This window comes from Herpailurus yagouaroundi, unplaced genomic scaffold (assembly GCF_014898765.1).
Source record: "Herpailurus yagouaroundi ecotype Mexico unplaced genomic scaffold, PumYag 379, whole genome shotgun sequence".
Taxonomy (NCBI): domain Eukaryota; kingdom Metazoa; phylum Chordata; class Mammalia; order Carnivora; family Felidae; genus Herpailurus; species Herpailurus yagouaroundi.
The window spans coordinates 923,605-939,702 of NW_024412596.1; the positions used below are offsets into that span (position 1 = coordinate 923,605).

General features: G+C 49.1%; 1 protein-coding gene across 3 annotated transcripts in view; it reads right to left on the reverse strand.

Moving 5' to 3' along the window:
• Nucleotides 1-11,555: 11,555 nt before the first annotated feature.
• Nucleotides 11,556-16,098, reverse strand: part of CUNH16orf54 (chromosome unknown C16orf54 homolog) — a 13,202-nt gene continuing 8,659 nt past the window's right edge. The window contains exons 1-2 of one of the 3 annotated variants that reach the window (XM_040463143.1): nt 14,102-14,224; nt 11,556-13,396 (exon numbers count right to left, since the gene is read on the reverse strand). In XM_040463143.1, coding sequence (XP_040319077.1) covers nt 12,722-13,396 — 675 coding nt within the window. In that variant the 5' untranslated portion in view covers nt 14,102-14,224 and the 3' untranslated portion in view covers nt 11,556-12,721. The other 2 variants (XM_040463144.1, XM_040463145.1) reach the window with 2 other exon arrangements.

Below are 16,098 nucleotides of genomic sequence, written 5' to 3' on the forward strand. Positions count from 1 at the left end.
GGGAGGTAACCTCAAGGGGGGAGGTCTCCCCCCTGTCAGTGCTGGAGACCCCTTGCTGGGAAGGGAGCAGATCAAGAAAACAATGAGCTCATCTCAGATGTGAAAGCCCCAGACAAGCCAAGACCATCATTCACACACTAATTATGCACTGAGTGCCTGCTGTGGCCAGGCTGAGAGCACAGAGTGGAGAATAATCTAGCAAAGATGCGGGGCGGAAGTGGTAAGCTGCTGCCTTTGGTGATGCCCTGGTCTGAAGGGACCATTCTCACAGGACACAGCCCAGTCGTGCCACCTGGGGCCGCACCTGTTCTCTAATACACACTTCCACCCCTGGGTCCTCCTGTCCTTTCTCCAGGGAAAACAGTCATGCTCGGCTAGGCAGACTTCCCGGCTCTGGAAGAATTTAGATCTCTGAGCCTCAGATCCCCAGACCCGGAGAGGCATAACTGAACACCGATAGAACTGGGGGGATGGGGGGGGGGCACTTCTGAGTATCAAAATAAGGAAGTCAGGATTCCTGGATGTGCTGGGAATGGGAAGGCAAAACACTTGGGGTCCAGGAGGGAATCAGTGCCTGACAGAGGCAGAAGGGAGAAATGTACCAGGAATCTCAAACTCAAAGCCTCCGGGACCTAAGCTGATAAAATACTTGGGAGAAGCTGGAATAAGACAAAGCTGAGTGGGCGGCGGCCAACGGCACCCACCAAATCCCAATTAAGACAGAAAAAAGAAATCTACCAGGCTGAGTCTCAGGCTGCCTTGAAGGCAGAAATGGGTCAGCCCTACAGGCACCTCCAGATTGGAGAGCTGGGAGAGGATTCCATTACCAGAGGAAAAGGAAATGGATCCTGAGCAGGCAAAAACAACACATGCCTTCCTTGCCAGGGAGTGGATTTCCAGGCAGAGGGGAGGGCAAGGGCAAAGGCTCAGAGGTGGGAAATGACTTGGATTGTTTGGTGGAAGATTTGAAGATGGGATCAAGAGAGGCGAGATGGCTAGGAGCTGGGCTGGGTCCAGACCACGAGATGGTAGGTCAGAGGACTTGGACTCTGTCCCGAGAACAATCAGACCGAAGCTGGAAAGTGAGATAAGCACATTTGCAGTTTAGACCGAGTCCGTGGCACAAAGATGCGTTCGAGGGGGCTGCAGTGGCTGCAGGGAGCCCAGGAGGAGGCTGATGCAGCCCCTCAGAGCTCTGAATGTGGGTTGTGGCAATGTGGGTGGAGAGAAGGGACTGCGGTCAGAGGGAACAGCATGCGCAAAGGCTCAGAGGGCAGATGGAGCCCCATGGGTTCGTGGCAGTAGGAAGAGTTGGGTGTGGCTGTGGGAGTTGGGGGGTTGGGTGGAAGGAGCGGGGGGGGGGGGCAGGATTGGGAGAAGAGAAATCTCACACCTCACCTGATATCACCCTGTCTATCGGGGTACACTTCCTTCTTGCCTGGCCAGCCTGGGATTGGGTTTGGATGATTTCTCCCAAGCTGCCCATGCCCAGTAAGACCCATGCTCATCATGGCGAGTGTGCCCATCAAATCGGGTGCTGCAGTGAGCATATAATGCACCATCAACGCTGGCTGGTGGGTGGGCGGGAACACCCATTGCCTGAGCGCCTGTAGCTCAGCCCGGGTAGGTGGGTCTCTTTCCCTCAGTGCTCGTGAGGGGTGGGGGTGAGCGTCTCTATTTTACCCGTGAGGAAGCTGAGGATTTATGAAGTTAAGAGAGCTGCTCAGGGTCGTACATCAATAAAGTGGCGGAGCCGGGTTTGAAATCCGTCAGCCACTCATTCAATAAATATGTATTCAACACCTACTATGGTACCAGGCACAATTCGAGACGGTGGATATACAACAATGAGTAAACAGACAAAAATCCCTGTCCTTGTGGAGTTTATATTCTATCAGGGGGGTGCGGGGGGGACGCGGCGGGGGGGGGTGGGGGGTGAGGTGGAGACTAGACAATGAAAATATTTGTATCTAAGAATACCACATGTCGAGTCCCCTCTTGACCACCAGAGGGCACTGCGATCACACCACCTTTCCTTTCTCTGCTTCCATCTTCCTTTCTGGGCTCCAAAGATACCGGCCAAGGAGGCTATGAATACACAGTGCAGCAGCTCAAGGATGGAAACGGAGGAGAGGTGTGCCACAATTCCTTCTTCCACCCACTTCCCCAGCTTACTCCCCTGACCACATCTCCATCCAACCGCTCAAGGTCTCTCAGCGATTTTATAAGGCCCTGTGGACTCCAGAGGTTACCCAAGTGTTATTGACTCACCAACCCATCCACCCTTCCATGTCCTCGTCCCTGTTCCCAGCCCTCCACCCGCCAACTGGGGCATCGAGTCCAGCGGGGGCGGGGCCGGGGAAGGCAAAGAGGTCACACCAGGCTGACAGAGTCAGTGAACTCAGTGGGCATGAGTTTTAGCGTGCCAAGGCCAGTTAAAAACTGAAGGCATTTAAAAACGGCAGGACATTATTAGCAAACCAAACCGTATCTGAAAGCAATTCAACTTCGGATCTTTAAAAGATCCCACTGTGGCATTATGCGGTGTGGACACGTATATTAATTTATCGCCAGCCCTTCAAGACAATATAGTAGGTAAAATTCCATAAATATTTTAGTACCTGTGGACTCTGTTCCAATCACTTCCCGAGTAATAGATCATTTTGGCAGTTACTTGGCAACATTTTAAGACCTGCTTTCTGAGGCCCTAAGTAGCTCAGCTTGTAAAACCAATCTACAAAGTACTGAAGGGAATCTGACCGTAAGGCTGTGAATAACGTCTCCATTGATCCCTGTACACCTCAGATTTATGCCAGATGATGAGGGCTTTCTTCATTTCAGGTATGTAGCGCTCTTTATTTTTTTAAATTTATTTTTTTTTCAACGTTTATTTATTTTTGGGGGGACAGAGAGAGACAGAGCATGAACGGGGGAGGGGCAGAGAGAGAGGGAGACACAGAATCGGAAACAGGCTCCAGGCTCTGAGCCATCAGCCCAGAGCCTGACGCGGGGCTCAAACTCACGGACCGCGAGATCGTGACCTGGCTGAAGTCCGACGCTTAACCGACTGCGCCACCCAGGCGCCCCTGTAGCGCTGTTTGGACCACTGGAATCCAGTACAGCGCTACTGGAAAATGATCAGAAGCAGAGATCCTCAAACATCTCTCTATTTGGTGGGTTGCCGGGTAACCTCTTTTCCTCTCTCCCAGCAATTCAGCTAGGGATTCCAAAGCCATAGTACCAACGAAGAGCTACCCGCAAGCCCCTTGCTTCTTGATATTTGGTTGCTTTTTAGCCAAAGGAGAGCAGTTTTGTTCGAATAATACACCAGTATGTGAAGGACAATGCTGATTTCCTAAAGGCTGGATAAAAATCGTTCTTCCCATATGAACAAACAACAATAAAAGCCCCTTAACGGCAATCTCACTGAGAACCCAAACTATGTCATTTTTAGTTTTTGCACGATTTGCTTTGTTTTCTCCAACGTTGCGAGCCGGAAGGGGAATTTATTGAGATTTGGCAGTTTTTTAGGTAAAGGATTGTACTTGACACAGTTTTGTATTTGTGGTAAAGTAACTGCCCAAATAGACGGATGATTTCAGGGGCTAAGCCAAGACTTGAATTTTTTTTTAATTCCAATCTAATGAATTCTAATGAATGAAAAGTGTATGGGGGAAGACAGAGAAGGTGCAAGAAAACTGTTTTCCATGACCTGTCTGTGGCAACAATTCAGGGAAGCTCTGCATACAATAATTAAAGGAGAACCACCAGTTAATTTATCCTCACCTTTATTTTTCATTTGTTAATTAATTCAGTTACCATGGTATAAAATGAAGAAGTGAAAATCTCTATGCACTCCCATTCCCTGGAGAGAACCACTTTTAAGAAGTTTCTAATTCTTCTGGTGGCTCTCTTGAATTGTAAAGATGATCCTTTATAGCTTTTAAAGCTCTATGGACTCCCTGTGTGAAGGAGAAAGAATTTAGCTTATACATACTTTTCTTTATTTTTGTTAGTTTTGCTATTTTTTAAAAAAATGTTTATGTTTGTTTATTTTTGAGAGAGGGGGAGAGACAAAGTGTAAGCAGGGGAGGGGCAGAGAGAGAGGGAGACACAGAATCCGAAGCAGGCTCCAGGCTGTGAGCTGTCCACGAGGAGCCTGACGTGGGGCTCGAACCCTCGAACTGAGAGATCATGACCTGAGCTGAAGTCGGATGCTTAACTGACTGAGCCACCCAAGTACCCCTTTATAAAGTTTTTTTTTTAAGTTTATTTATTTACTTTGAGAGAGAGAAGGAGCACTCATGGGAGGGACAGAGAGAGAGAGAGGGAGAGAGAGAATCCCAAGCAGGTTCCCACTGTCAGCACAGAGCCCGGTGTGGGGCTCAAACTCATGAACCATGAAATCATGACGAGCTGAAATCAAGAGTTGGTCACCCAACCGACTGAGCCACCCAGGTGCCTCTGAAGTTCACTTATTTTTAGAGAAAGAGAGAGTGTGCGCACATGAAAGCAGGGGAGGGACAGGGAAAGAGGGGGGAGGAGAGAGAGAATTTCAAGCAGGCTCCACCCTGTCAGCGCAGAGCCCAACGCGAGGCTCAAACCCACAAACCGTGAGATAATGACCTGAGCCCAAACCAAGAGTTGGACGTTCAAATGACTAAGCCACTCAGAGGCCCCATACAACTTTAAATAACAGATCTAATCCCGTCTTCTTGATGTATTAACTTTTGAAGATTGAGAATGTAATTTGATCCCATAAAATTCACCCTTTCAAAATGTTCCATCCAGTGGTGTTTAGTATATTTATGGAGTTGTGGAACCATCCCCACTGTATAATTTCCACTATATAATACCCACTCCCCATTCCCTCATCCACTGGCAACCTTTATTCTACTTTCTGTCTCTATGGATTTTCCTCTTCTGGACATTTCATGTAAATAGAATCATACAGTATATGGCCCTTTGTGTCTGACTTATTTCACCTGGCGTATTTCCAAGGTTCATGCACATTGTAGCACACATCAGTAATTCATTTCCTTTTGTGGCTGAATAGTATTTCATTTTGTGAGTAGACCACATTTTGTTTATTCATTCACCATTGATGCACATATGTCTTGCTTCCACTTTTTTGGCTACTATGAATAATGCTGCTGTGAACATTCATGGGCAGGTTTTTTTTGTGTGTGTAAACTTATGTTTTCAATTTCTCTTGGGTATATACACCCAGAGAATTTCTGGATCGTGTTTAACTTTGTTGTTGTTGCTGTTGTAGTTTTAAGTAGGCTCCGTGCCCAGCATGAAGGACTGAATTCACGACCCTGACATCAAGACCCGAGCTGAGATCAAGTGTCCAACGCTTGACCAACTGAGCCACCCGGGCGCCCCAATGTTTAACTTTTTCAGGCACTTGTCAAACTGCTTTCCAAAGCTGTTGGGCCATCATTTTACATACCCACTAGCAATGTACAAGAGTTCCAATTTCTCCACATCCTCAGCAACACTTCTTGTTATCTTTTTTGTTCTAGCCACCCTAGTGGGTGTAAAGTGGTGTCCTTTCCAATCTAGCCTGGACTATTTATGTTTAATGTAATCATTGATATGGTTAGAATTGAATCTATCATCTTGCTACTTGTTTTTTATTTGTTCTTTTTTCCCCTTTTCCTCTTTTGTTGCCTTTAAAACATGTTTTTAATGTTTCTTTTCAAGAAAGACAGGGACCGAGAGCAAGCAGGGGTGGGGCAGAGACAGAGGGAGACACAGAATCCAAAGCAGGCTCCAGGTTCTGAACTGTTAGCACAGAGCCCGACGCAGGGCTTGAACTCATGAACTGTGAGATCATGACCCAACCCGAAGTCAGATGCTTAACCGACTGAGCCACCCAGGTGTCCCTTCTTATGCTTTTTGTTGGAGGTATTTTTTTAAATGTTTTTTCCCCCTCCTTTGTTGAGCTATAACTCTTTGCTTGTGTGTGTGTGTGTGTGTGTGTGTGTGTGTGTGTGTGTGTGTGGTTGCTTTAGGGTTTATAGCATTCATCTTTAACATTCATCAGTCTGCTTTTGATGGGCATACACCACATCATATATATTATAAAAACCTTACAACTATAGACTTCCATTTCTCCCCTCTTGGCCTTTATGCTATCATTGTCATGTATTTAACTTTTATATATATTCAACCCCCCAAATATACTATTCTTTTTGTTGAGAAAATCAATTATCCTTGAAAGGCACTTAAATAATAAGAAAATAAGTCATATATGTGCGTGTGTGTGTGTGTGTGTGTGTGTATCCATATGTCTACTATTTACTTTTTTTAAGATTAAAAAAAAATTTTATGTAATCTCTATATCCAATGTGGGGCTTGATCTCACAACCCAGAGATCCAGAGTCTCATGGTCTACTGACTGAGCCAACCAGATGCCCCTACATCTAAGTTTATTTATTTTGAGAGACAGAGAGAGTGGAGAGGGGGCAGAGAGAGAGAGGGAGAGAGAGAATACCAGGCAGGCTTTGCGCTGTGAGCAGGGAGCCTGAGGCAGGGCTTGAACTCACAAACTGTGAGATCATGACCTGAGCTGGAACCAAGAGTTGGACGCCTAACCAACTGAGCCACTCAGGCGTCCCTACAATTTCTACTATTTCTGATGCTTCTCATTCCTTTTGTCAATCCAGATTTCTTCTAGGATTATTTTTCTGCTGCTCAAAGGATGTCATTTTACAATTTCATTGGGTGTGGGTCTTGTGGTTCAGCTTTTGTAAATCTGAAAATGTCTCTTTTTTGCCTTCACTTTTTTTTTTTTGAATTGAGATGTAATTGACATAGAACATTATATTAGTTGAAGTGTATAATGTGATGACTCGATATCTGTGTATATTGCACAATGATTACCACAAGAAGTCTAGTTAACATCCATCCCCACATCTAGTCACAGTTTTCTTTTCTTGTGATGAGAACTTTTAAGATCTACTCTCTTAGCAGCTTTCCAGCATAGATTACAGTATTGTTAACTATAGGCACCACGTGGTACATTACATCATCAGGACTTATTTATTTTGTGACTATAAGTTTGTACCTTTGACCCCCTTCACCCACTTTGCCTACCCCCCACACCCCACCTCTGCCAAAACCAATCTGTTCTCTGGATCTATGAATTTGGGCTTTGCCTTCTTCTTCTTCTTCTTCTTCTTCTTCTTCTTCTTCTTTTTCTTCTTCTTCTTCTTCTTCTTCTTCTTCTTCTTCTTCTTCTTCTTCTAAGTAGGCTTTATGCCCTGCACGGAGCCCAACATAAAGCTTGAACTCACAATCTCAAGCCCAGCCCCATGCTGGGCTCCACACTGAGCATGGAGCCTGCCTAAGAGTCTCCCTCTCTCCCTCTGCCCTTCTTCCCCACCAATGCGCTCTCTTTCTCTATAGAAAGAAGAAATTTAAAAAAATTTTAAAAAGTGATCTCCAGCTGATGGGTCATGAATCACACGTGGCCCACAGCCTTGCTTCATTTGGCTTTGGTGGTATGAGGCGTGGCAGCCTGTTCCCAGATGGTCTTAAATCAGGGGTTTCCCCACCTTCACAGTATTGACTTTTGACCCAGATAATTCTTGGTGGGGGGAGACTTTCCTGCATGCTGTGGGATATTCAGCAGCGTCTTTGGTCTCTACCCGCTAGGTACCGGTAGTATCCCCCTCGATGTTACAGCCAAAAATGTCTCCAGACACGCCAAGTGTCACCTGGGTGTGGGGAAGGGGAACAAGAAACCCTGATCTATCTATATCTATATCTACATCTAAATCTATATCTATATAAAGTGACCAACATTTTGCTTGATTTTTACCTAAAAATCTGGATTCTAGTTTCTGCTGGAAAATCAAGACAGACATGATTAGTAGAGCCTAGTGGCTGCTGTCCTACAGACAGACATATTATTCCTTCCCACCTCTGTCCCCTGGTCCACGTGGTCACCTATGAGCGCGATGTGGGGCTCAAACTCACAAACCGCAAGATCATGACCCGAGCTGAAGTCGGACATTTAACCAACTGAGCCACCCAGGCATCCCTCTTTCTTTTTGGTTTTATCCTGGGGATGAATACTGACTCTGTACCCAGGGATAGCTGTGGAGTGGTTCTAAGATAATCCTTTAGTTGATCGTTCTGTCTCTCCACCGCTGTTACTAGGAGTTGGGAATAATGGCAGAACATGGACTGTATCTGCCGCCGTTGGAGGTGGAGAGTCAGGGACTCTCAAGTATGAGACAGATTGCCCAGGGGAAGTGCGTCAGACATCAAAAGTCTTCCAGGACTGTCCTCTGAAGAACACAGACCACAAAAAGGCCAGAGAGGATGGTCAGAGGGAGGGTAGGGAGATCAGATTGTGTGTGGAGTCACAGAAGCCAAGCGAAGAAAATGTGTCAGGAAAAGAATCAAAATGTCTAATGCTGCCGACGGGAGCGTATCCAGTGCCCTTTCATTGAAATATGCAGGCCGTGATTTTGGTGAAAGCGGCCTCTCTAGAGTGCTGGAAGCAGGTGGGAGCCTGCAGCAGGGCGCAGGCACTCCCGAGAGGAGAAAATGTAGGCAGTTAGGACAGACAGCTCTTTCTGAAAGTTCGGCTGTGCGGGAGGTGGGAGGCAACGTGTGGTGAAGGATGGAGAATGAGAGGCTGGATTGGTTGGTTGTTTTATGGTGGAAGAGATTTGAAGTTGTTCACAGAGGAAATAGTCTGGGCTTTGTGATATTGTGAACGGTATAACCTGACAAACACATGCCCACCTTGACGCGTTTAGAAATTCAGCATAAAATCAAGTAAACATCCTTTAAAATGCATAACTGCGTTTAGTAAGGGGAATCCCCGCCTACAAAGAGGAAATTGAAAACCAGAGCTGTGAGGGGGCTGTGTGGTTGTGCAGATCTTGGCAATGCAGGGGCTTGGGTTTTATACCCGCCTGGAGATCGGAGATGAGGCCTGGCCTCGTTGGGGCATTGAAAACCGAGACCCTAATTTAAAGCTCAACCCCTTAAAGGGAGACACCTTCAGTGAAAGAACAGACTAGAAATGGAGCAGCTGGGTGGCTCAGTCGGTTGAGCGTGTTCAACTCTGGCTCAGGTCGTGACTCTGGCTCCCACGGTTCGTGGGTTCGAGCCCTGAATCAGGCTCTGTGCTGGCATTGAGGAGCCTGCTCGGGATCCTCTCTCTCTCCCTCTCTCTCCGCCTCTCCCTCACCTGCGCTCTCCCTCTCAAAATAAATGAGTAAACTTTAAAAAACCAAAAGAGTAGACTAGAAAAAAAAAATCTTTCCATTTCCATCAGCTTAGCGAGTATAAAAGAACCATCTGGTTCACCGAGATCTGATGGCAATAGAAAATCTCTCCTGAGGATCCATTACCAGTGGCTTGTCCTTACCTGGATCACCATCTGCATAAAATGATAAATTGAATCGTCAGCCCTGATAAAATGAACAAATAACATAGCTCAGGGTTCATAATACCTTTGAAGCATAGGTAAGGCCCTGCTGACTCTGAGTTCACAGCCCCAAATTAGAAAGCACAAGAGTGAACCATCTGTCATGGATGAGAGTAAGTACCCTCCAGCTGCAGACAATAGAACCATCAAGCAAAGGACGGTACAGTGAGTATATTTTAAGCACCGGAAGACTTGAAAGAAGGACTCAATGCGCAAAAGTAATTAACAGGTGTTAAAAATAAGCGGCAGAGAGGTTTAAAACAGAGAAAGCAGTGGGGCTCCTGGGTGGCTCAGTAATTAAGCGTCAGACTCTTGATCTCCGCTCGGGTCCTTATCCCACCGGTGGTGAGTTTGAGCCCCAAATCGGGCTCTGATGGCGCAGAGCCTGCTTGGGATTCTGTCTCTCCTTCTCTCTGCCCCTCCCCCGCTTGTGCACAAGCGCTCTCTCGTTCTCAAAAAAAAAACCAAAAAACAAAACAAAAACAAAAAACAAATAAACTTAAAAACAACAACAGAAAGGAGAAAGGGTAAAACTAACTCCTCTGTTAATCCACCCCTCAGTCATCTGTTCATTTTTTGGGGCTGCTAGTAACATGTGGCCCCTGGTCTGGGTTTGGGAATGGAAGGGGACTCTAGGCTCCACATCAGGAAGATCACATTCAGCACTGCGGGCACACACCCCTCTCTCATTTTTTTTTTTTTAAGTTTATTTGTTTTTGAGAGGGAGACAGAGAGACAGAGGGTGGGGGAGGATCAGAGAGAGGGAGACAGAGGATCTGAAGCAGGTTCTCAGCCGACAGCAGAGAGCCTGATGCAGGGTTCGAACCCAAGAACCTGATCGTGACTCACAAACCTCGAGATCATGACCTGAGCCGAAGTTGGACTTAATCGACTGAGCCACTCAGGCACCCCACCCCTTTTTCATTTTATAGCATCCTTAGAGGTCACAGCTAGAAAAGTTCCCGCAGGGCATCCTGTTCACCTTTCGACTTTCTCGTACAGAAAAAGAATGTGAGTCCCAGCAACATAAAAATCACTTTTCTGAAGTCTCCGAGCGAGTGGGCGGCAAAGCCAGATGGAGAGCCGGAGCCCTGCCTCTGCCGAGCGCTTGGCAGGCCAGCATCGAAGCTCTGAACACTGTATGTCTGTTTTGTTTCCCTGGTGGGCTGTGTGTTTGCTCCTGTGGGCAGAGTCCCCACAACCCAGTCCCGTCAGCTGATGGCGACAATGAGAAGTGACAGCCTTATCCAGCTCCTGAGTGACCGAGATGGGAGGGGGGCTCTGATCTCTATCTTGTGTCAGTTATGTGTCCCTATCTCATGGCACCTCCTTCAACCCCTGCTCCTGTTACCAGAGAGTCTGAGCTCCTTGAGAGCCGGGGCCAGGCTGACGCCTCCACCCCCAGGGCCTGGCTCAGAGACGGTGCTCCGGTGTTACTTTGACTTCTGGCACCCAAAGAGCGAGCAGGAGGTCCAGGCCCTCCTGAGCAGGAAGGAAGAGCTGACTATAGGTCCCTGCCCAGCAGCGTTTCCTGCGTGTGAACTTGGGAGGTTCCTGGCCATCAAATAGCACAGGGTGGCTGTTCCCCGTGCAGAACTCTCAGTCTGTCTCAGTACTTCCGGGGGGAATGTCTCAGGATGGTACTCGAATGTCTAACACTTTCTTAACACTTGCTGACCCATCAATTCTCTTTTCTTTTAACATAGAAACGACATGGGGCCCGTGGGTGGCTCAGTCAGTGGGGCATCCAACTTTGGCTCAGGTCATGATCTCACAGTTGTGAGTTTGATCCCCACATCGAGCTCTGTGCTGACAGCTTAGAGCCTGCAGGCTGCTTTGGACTCTGTTTCCCTCTCTCTCAGTCCCTCCCCCACTCTCCCTCTGTCTCTGTCTCTGTCTCAAAAATAAATAAACATTAAGAAATTAAAAAAAAAAAAAAAGAGCAGACCTCTGGGTCAATGAATGCTACTAGCAGGGAGGGAACAATATCTACTTAGAATGTAATATCTTTGTTTAACCTTGTATTTATTTTCATGTTTTACTTTCTATTTATGGCACGTGATAACTGGTTTTCCATTTGCAGAAGTGATACAAAAAATGTTCCTTCTAAAATAAATTTATTCAGCAAATAGGAAATCATCTTAAGGAAAAATATGAAGTAAATAATAGTACAGGTGGTAAAGTGATAAGGCAAAAATCCTAACATTCGTGACTGAAGTTTGGGAAATCGGGCCCCCCTTCCCTCCCCGTGCCGGGAGTGCAGCCCCTTTTCCTCTCCCCAGCTCCTGGCTCTCCTCCCCAGGGGGCGGCCAGCTGATACAGATGGCTGTGGAATCAAGGACATCTCTGGGCTCCATTTCTACCGGGTGAGGCATTATAAATAAGCCTGTCATGGGGCAAATCTGTCTGGATTGATCCAGCAAGCTGGGAGGGAGGATGGCCAGAGGCCGCACACCGGGAGCTGCTCTTCCCCAGGGACAGTGTTCCTTTCCACATTGGATCAAACTCCGATCGCTTCGGCGGGCCTCCCTCACCCCGGAGGGGTCAGAGTCAGTGGGCTGCCATGTTCACCCTTAATAGGACGGCTGCCCCCGACCTCCCTTGACTCGAGGTCCTAGCTGGAGGCAAGGAGGGGCCTCTCCAATTTGGCTGCCCAAGTTTCCTGTGGCAAGTTGGGGGTCAAAGCTACAGTTGGGATGTAATAAGACGCTCCTTTGCCTGGCCTTGACCTCTGTGTTTTCCTGGAGGCATGATCCGTGGCTCTGGGAGGCTGGCTTCCTGTCCTCTCCTGCTGGCAGGACTGACCCTGGTCATCTACACTCAGTCTGTTCGGCAGCCACAGGACCCCTGCACGCCGATGTTGGCATCTTAGGTGCACAATGAAGGTGGAAGCTTCTGTGATGATCCTATTTCCTACCTGTTTGGTAGCTTGAGATCTTAATCTAGAACATGATTTTGGCGACTTCTGGCCCGTAGTCGGCCCCACCTCCAATTGTCTGTGCCGCGACCCTGGGCAGCCAGAGAGATACTTCTGGGCTTCCCCTGCAGCACAGGCTCTGTCCATGCGGTGCCTGCCCAGCCCCAGATCCAGGGAATTGAAATCCAGATGTAAAAGGCCTTGGGAGGGGTGTTCTTCCCTGTGGGCCCAAGTATGAACTTGGGCTCTTAGGCTGGAGCCTCAGGGTCTTAAGGCCTCAGAGAGACCCTCTGAGGTAAGGCCTTCCTCAGTGTCTCGGAGAGGCCAGTCCTCCAGGCCCTGGGGAATCAGAACCCCACGCTGGTCCGACCTTCACGCCTCCAGAAAGCAGAGATCTGCTCCAGGGTGACCCGAGGTTGGAGGCCCCACTCCAGATCAGAGCTCCCTAGCCGCTGCCTCCGGGTCTGGGGGCTCCCCAGGTGCATGCTGGCCTCTGGCCTCTGTTCAGGCTCAGCCCAGCTCACCAGACCCGGAGCATAGGGCCTCTCCTCCAAGGCCTGGGGCCCCCAGAAGGTGCTGCGGACTGGGGCCCTGGGTGGGCTCTGGAGGCCCAAGGTGCTGGGAGGGGAGAGTGGGGCTATAGGGGCAGGTGGGGCTGTGGCTCGGGCCTCCAAGGTGCCTCCAGAGATGGGAGGGTCTGGGGCCCCATCCATCAGCAAGGGGACCGCAGAGCCATACCAGTCTTCTGAGCGCTCTCGGGGGGTGCCCCTGGGCTCGATCCACAGTTCTCCTCCGGGGCGCCAGACCAGGGTGGGTGCACGGTTGCTGGGGTCTGGGTGCAGAGAGCGGCGGAAGAGGCGTTCGGCCAACACAGCTGTCGTTACGAGGAAGAGGGCGGCGAGGGAGGCCAGGGCCAGCATGATGGGGATGCAGGGCCCACAGGGCAGCGGGGGCCATGTAACCAGCTCCGACTCAGGGAGTCTCTCCACATGCCCAGAGGGCTGCTCTGGAGTTGAAGGCATCTGAAGAGACGGGGGTCAGGAGAGGAAGCACATGAGACAAGGTCAGCACAACCTATAGGAAGAGAGAGGCAGCGTGTGTCCAAACAAGAATGAGGAGAGAGACAGAGGCCCGAGCGGCTCTGCATCCGGCCTGGGAAACAGACCCCGGCAGACAGAGGAACAAAGAGGGCCCAGAACGGCGAGAGATAGGCAGAAGGTTGGAGAGCCAGGATCCCACCTTGGTCGGCAGCCAGCCCTCCTGCTCTGGCTCCTGAACCTGCTTCCAGACGCCCTGTCCCCCACCCCTACTCCGGCCGCCCAGACCCCGGGGTGCCTCAGACAAAACTGTAAGGGCCCCCAGAGATTCTTTCCTGCTGTCTAGGCTCCCCCCACGTCTTGCTTGGGCCTCAGAGGAAGTGGTGGGTGCAGAAATGAGAAGCTCCCCTCCCGACTCCCACCCTGCCTGTGTGCCCCCTCCCACCGCTTGGCTGGCACCTTGGGTGCTCCTGGGCCCTCACGACTCTCCTTGGATTTCGTCTTGCTCTCTGCAGGTTCCACTGAGCTTGCTGTCCTGCCAGGTCCCGGGCGCCACCTCTGCACCTGTCCCCGCCTCTCCTCTCCGGCTCTGGCCCCGGGCCTGGCCAAACGTGCCTCCCTTGTTTGACTCTGCCTACTTCTCTCTGCCCCCCAGGTCCGCCACCTGCAGGGGCCCTCACCACACCTCACCTTAACTCAGGGTGGCCCCAGGGCTCCTGGCTCTCCCTTCAGAGCACTCCTCCTTGCGCAGGGTGGCAGGCAGTTGCCTCAGATGAGGCCGGAAGGGAGGGCACCACCTGTTGCTGGGCAACAGTGCCCCAACTCCTCTTGCCCCTGGGGAGTGTTTCCAAGGCAACCTGGGGGGATGTGGTCAATGTGGTGGGGAGGCGTTTCCTGGCGAGAGGTGGGGCCGGAATGGGCAGTGGTTGTGTTGAACTCAGTCTCACCCCATAGCCAGGCCCCAGGCCCCTCGCTCTGCCTGATCTTGAGGGGTGGCCCTGGCCCTGGCCTGCCCACTGCACCCCTACGAACCCGCCCCTGCCATCCAGCCCCCTCCTGCTTGACCCAGCCTTCCCCATACTTTTCATGAATATGCATCTCTTCGTCTTTAGCCAGTTAGCCTCAGTTTTGGTTGGAAGCCATCTGTGAGGTGAGGCGTGGGCACCAACAAAGTAGGCCTCTGGGGAGAATCCTGTCTCCAAGACCCTGAACATTTGCCCTCCGGCCTCCCTTCTCCTGGGGTGAGGCTCGGAGGAACCTGGGAGCAAGGAGTGAGGAGGGAGTGTTGTTCAGCCACTCGGATCCCTTCGGAGATTGTCTAGTTCCACTCGCTCGCTGACAGATGACAAGCAGGCCCCGCACACGGGTGACGTTGTGCCCAAAGTCACACAACCCATGTATACGGGAGGGACCGGAGAAGCATAGGTATAAATTCCTGGTCTGGCAAGCAACCTGAACACAATCTTTACCAGGTATTAATATTTGCTTTTGCAAAATGACAGCCATTTCATGAGAAATGCTACAAAAATATGTTGCAATGTTAGTGTCTTACAAGATGGTCACAAGGGCAGCCTGACTCACATTGGTCTGTCCCGGTGGTTTTGAGGAAAGGGTAAGAAGGAGCACAAAATGTGGCATGGGATAGGGGTAGGTGGAAATGGAGGGTCCCGAGGCTCCTGGCTTTACGACATATGCCGAAACCTGATGTGATTATAATTCGATGAGATCATAAGCCTTAAAATAAAACTGGAACTTGGGGCGCCTGGGTGGCTCCGTCGGTTGAGCATCCAACTTCAACTCAGGTCATGATCTCACGGTTTGTGGGTTTGAGCCCCACATTGGGCTCTGTGCTAACAGCTCGGAGCGTGGAGCCTGTTTCAGATTCTGTGTCCCCCCTCTCTCTCTCTGTCCCTCCCCTACTCTCTCTCTCTCAAAAATAAAAAAGCATTAAAAAATAAAATAAAATAAAAAATAAAACCTGAACTTGATACCACTGAGATGGACACAAAAAATGGTTAAGATTGGGGCGCCTGCCTGACTCAGTCGGAAGAGCATGTTACTTTTGACCTTGGGGTCATGAGTTCAAGCCCCACGTTGAGTGTGGAAATTACTAAAAAAATAAACTTAAAAAAAAAGGTTAAGGGAACACCTGGGTGGCTCATTCGGTGAAGCATCTGACTCTTGATTCAGCTCAGGTCATGATCTCCTGGTTCATGGGTTCAAGCCCCAAGCTTGGGATTCTCTCTCTCCCTCTCCCTCTCTCCTCCCCCACTTGCTTGCACACACTGTCTCTCTCAAAATATATAAATAAAGTTAAAAAAAGGTTAATATAATAAATTTTGTTACATGTATTTACAACAATAAAAATTTTTAAGTCTAAATAAATAAGTGAATAAAATCTGAAAATTATGTATGTTCTGTTTTAATTAGTGATCCCTTAAAAAAACAAAACACTAAGGGCACCTGGCTGGCTCAGTCGGTAGAGCATGTGACTCTTAATCTCAGGGTTGTGAGTTCAAGCCTTATGCTGGGGGTGGAACCTACTAAAATAGAATTTAAATTTAAAATTTAAACAAAACAAAACACTAGAAGGGTAAACATTATTAAAACCAGGAAGATCCACCATGATCTGGAATCCAAATGGGATGTTTTTGATTCTTAACTATCTCTTACCACTTAAAAAATAG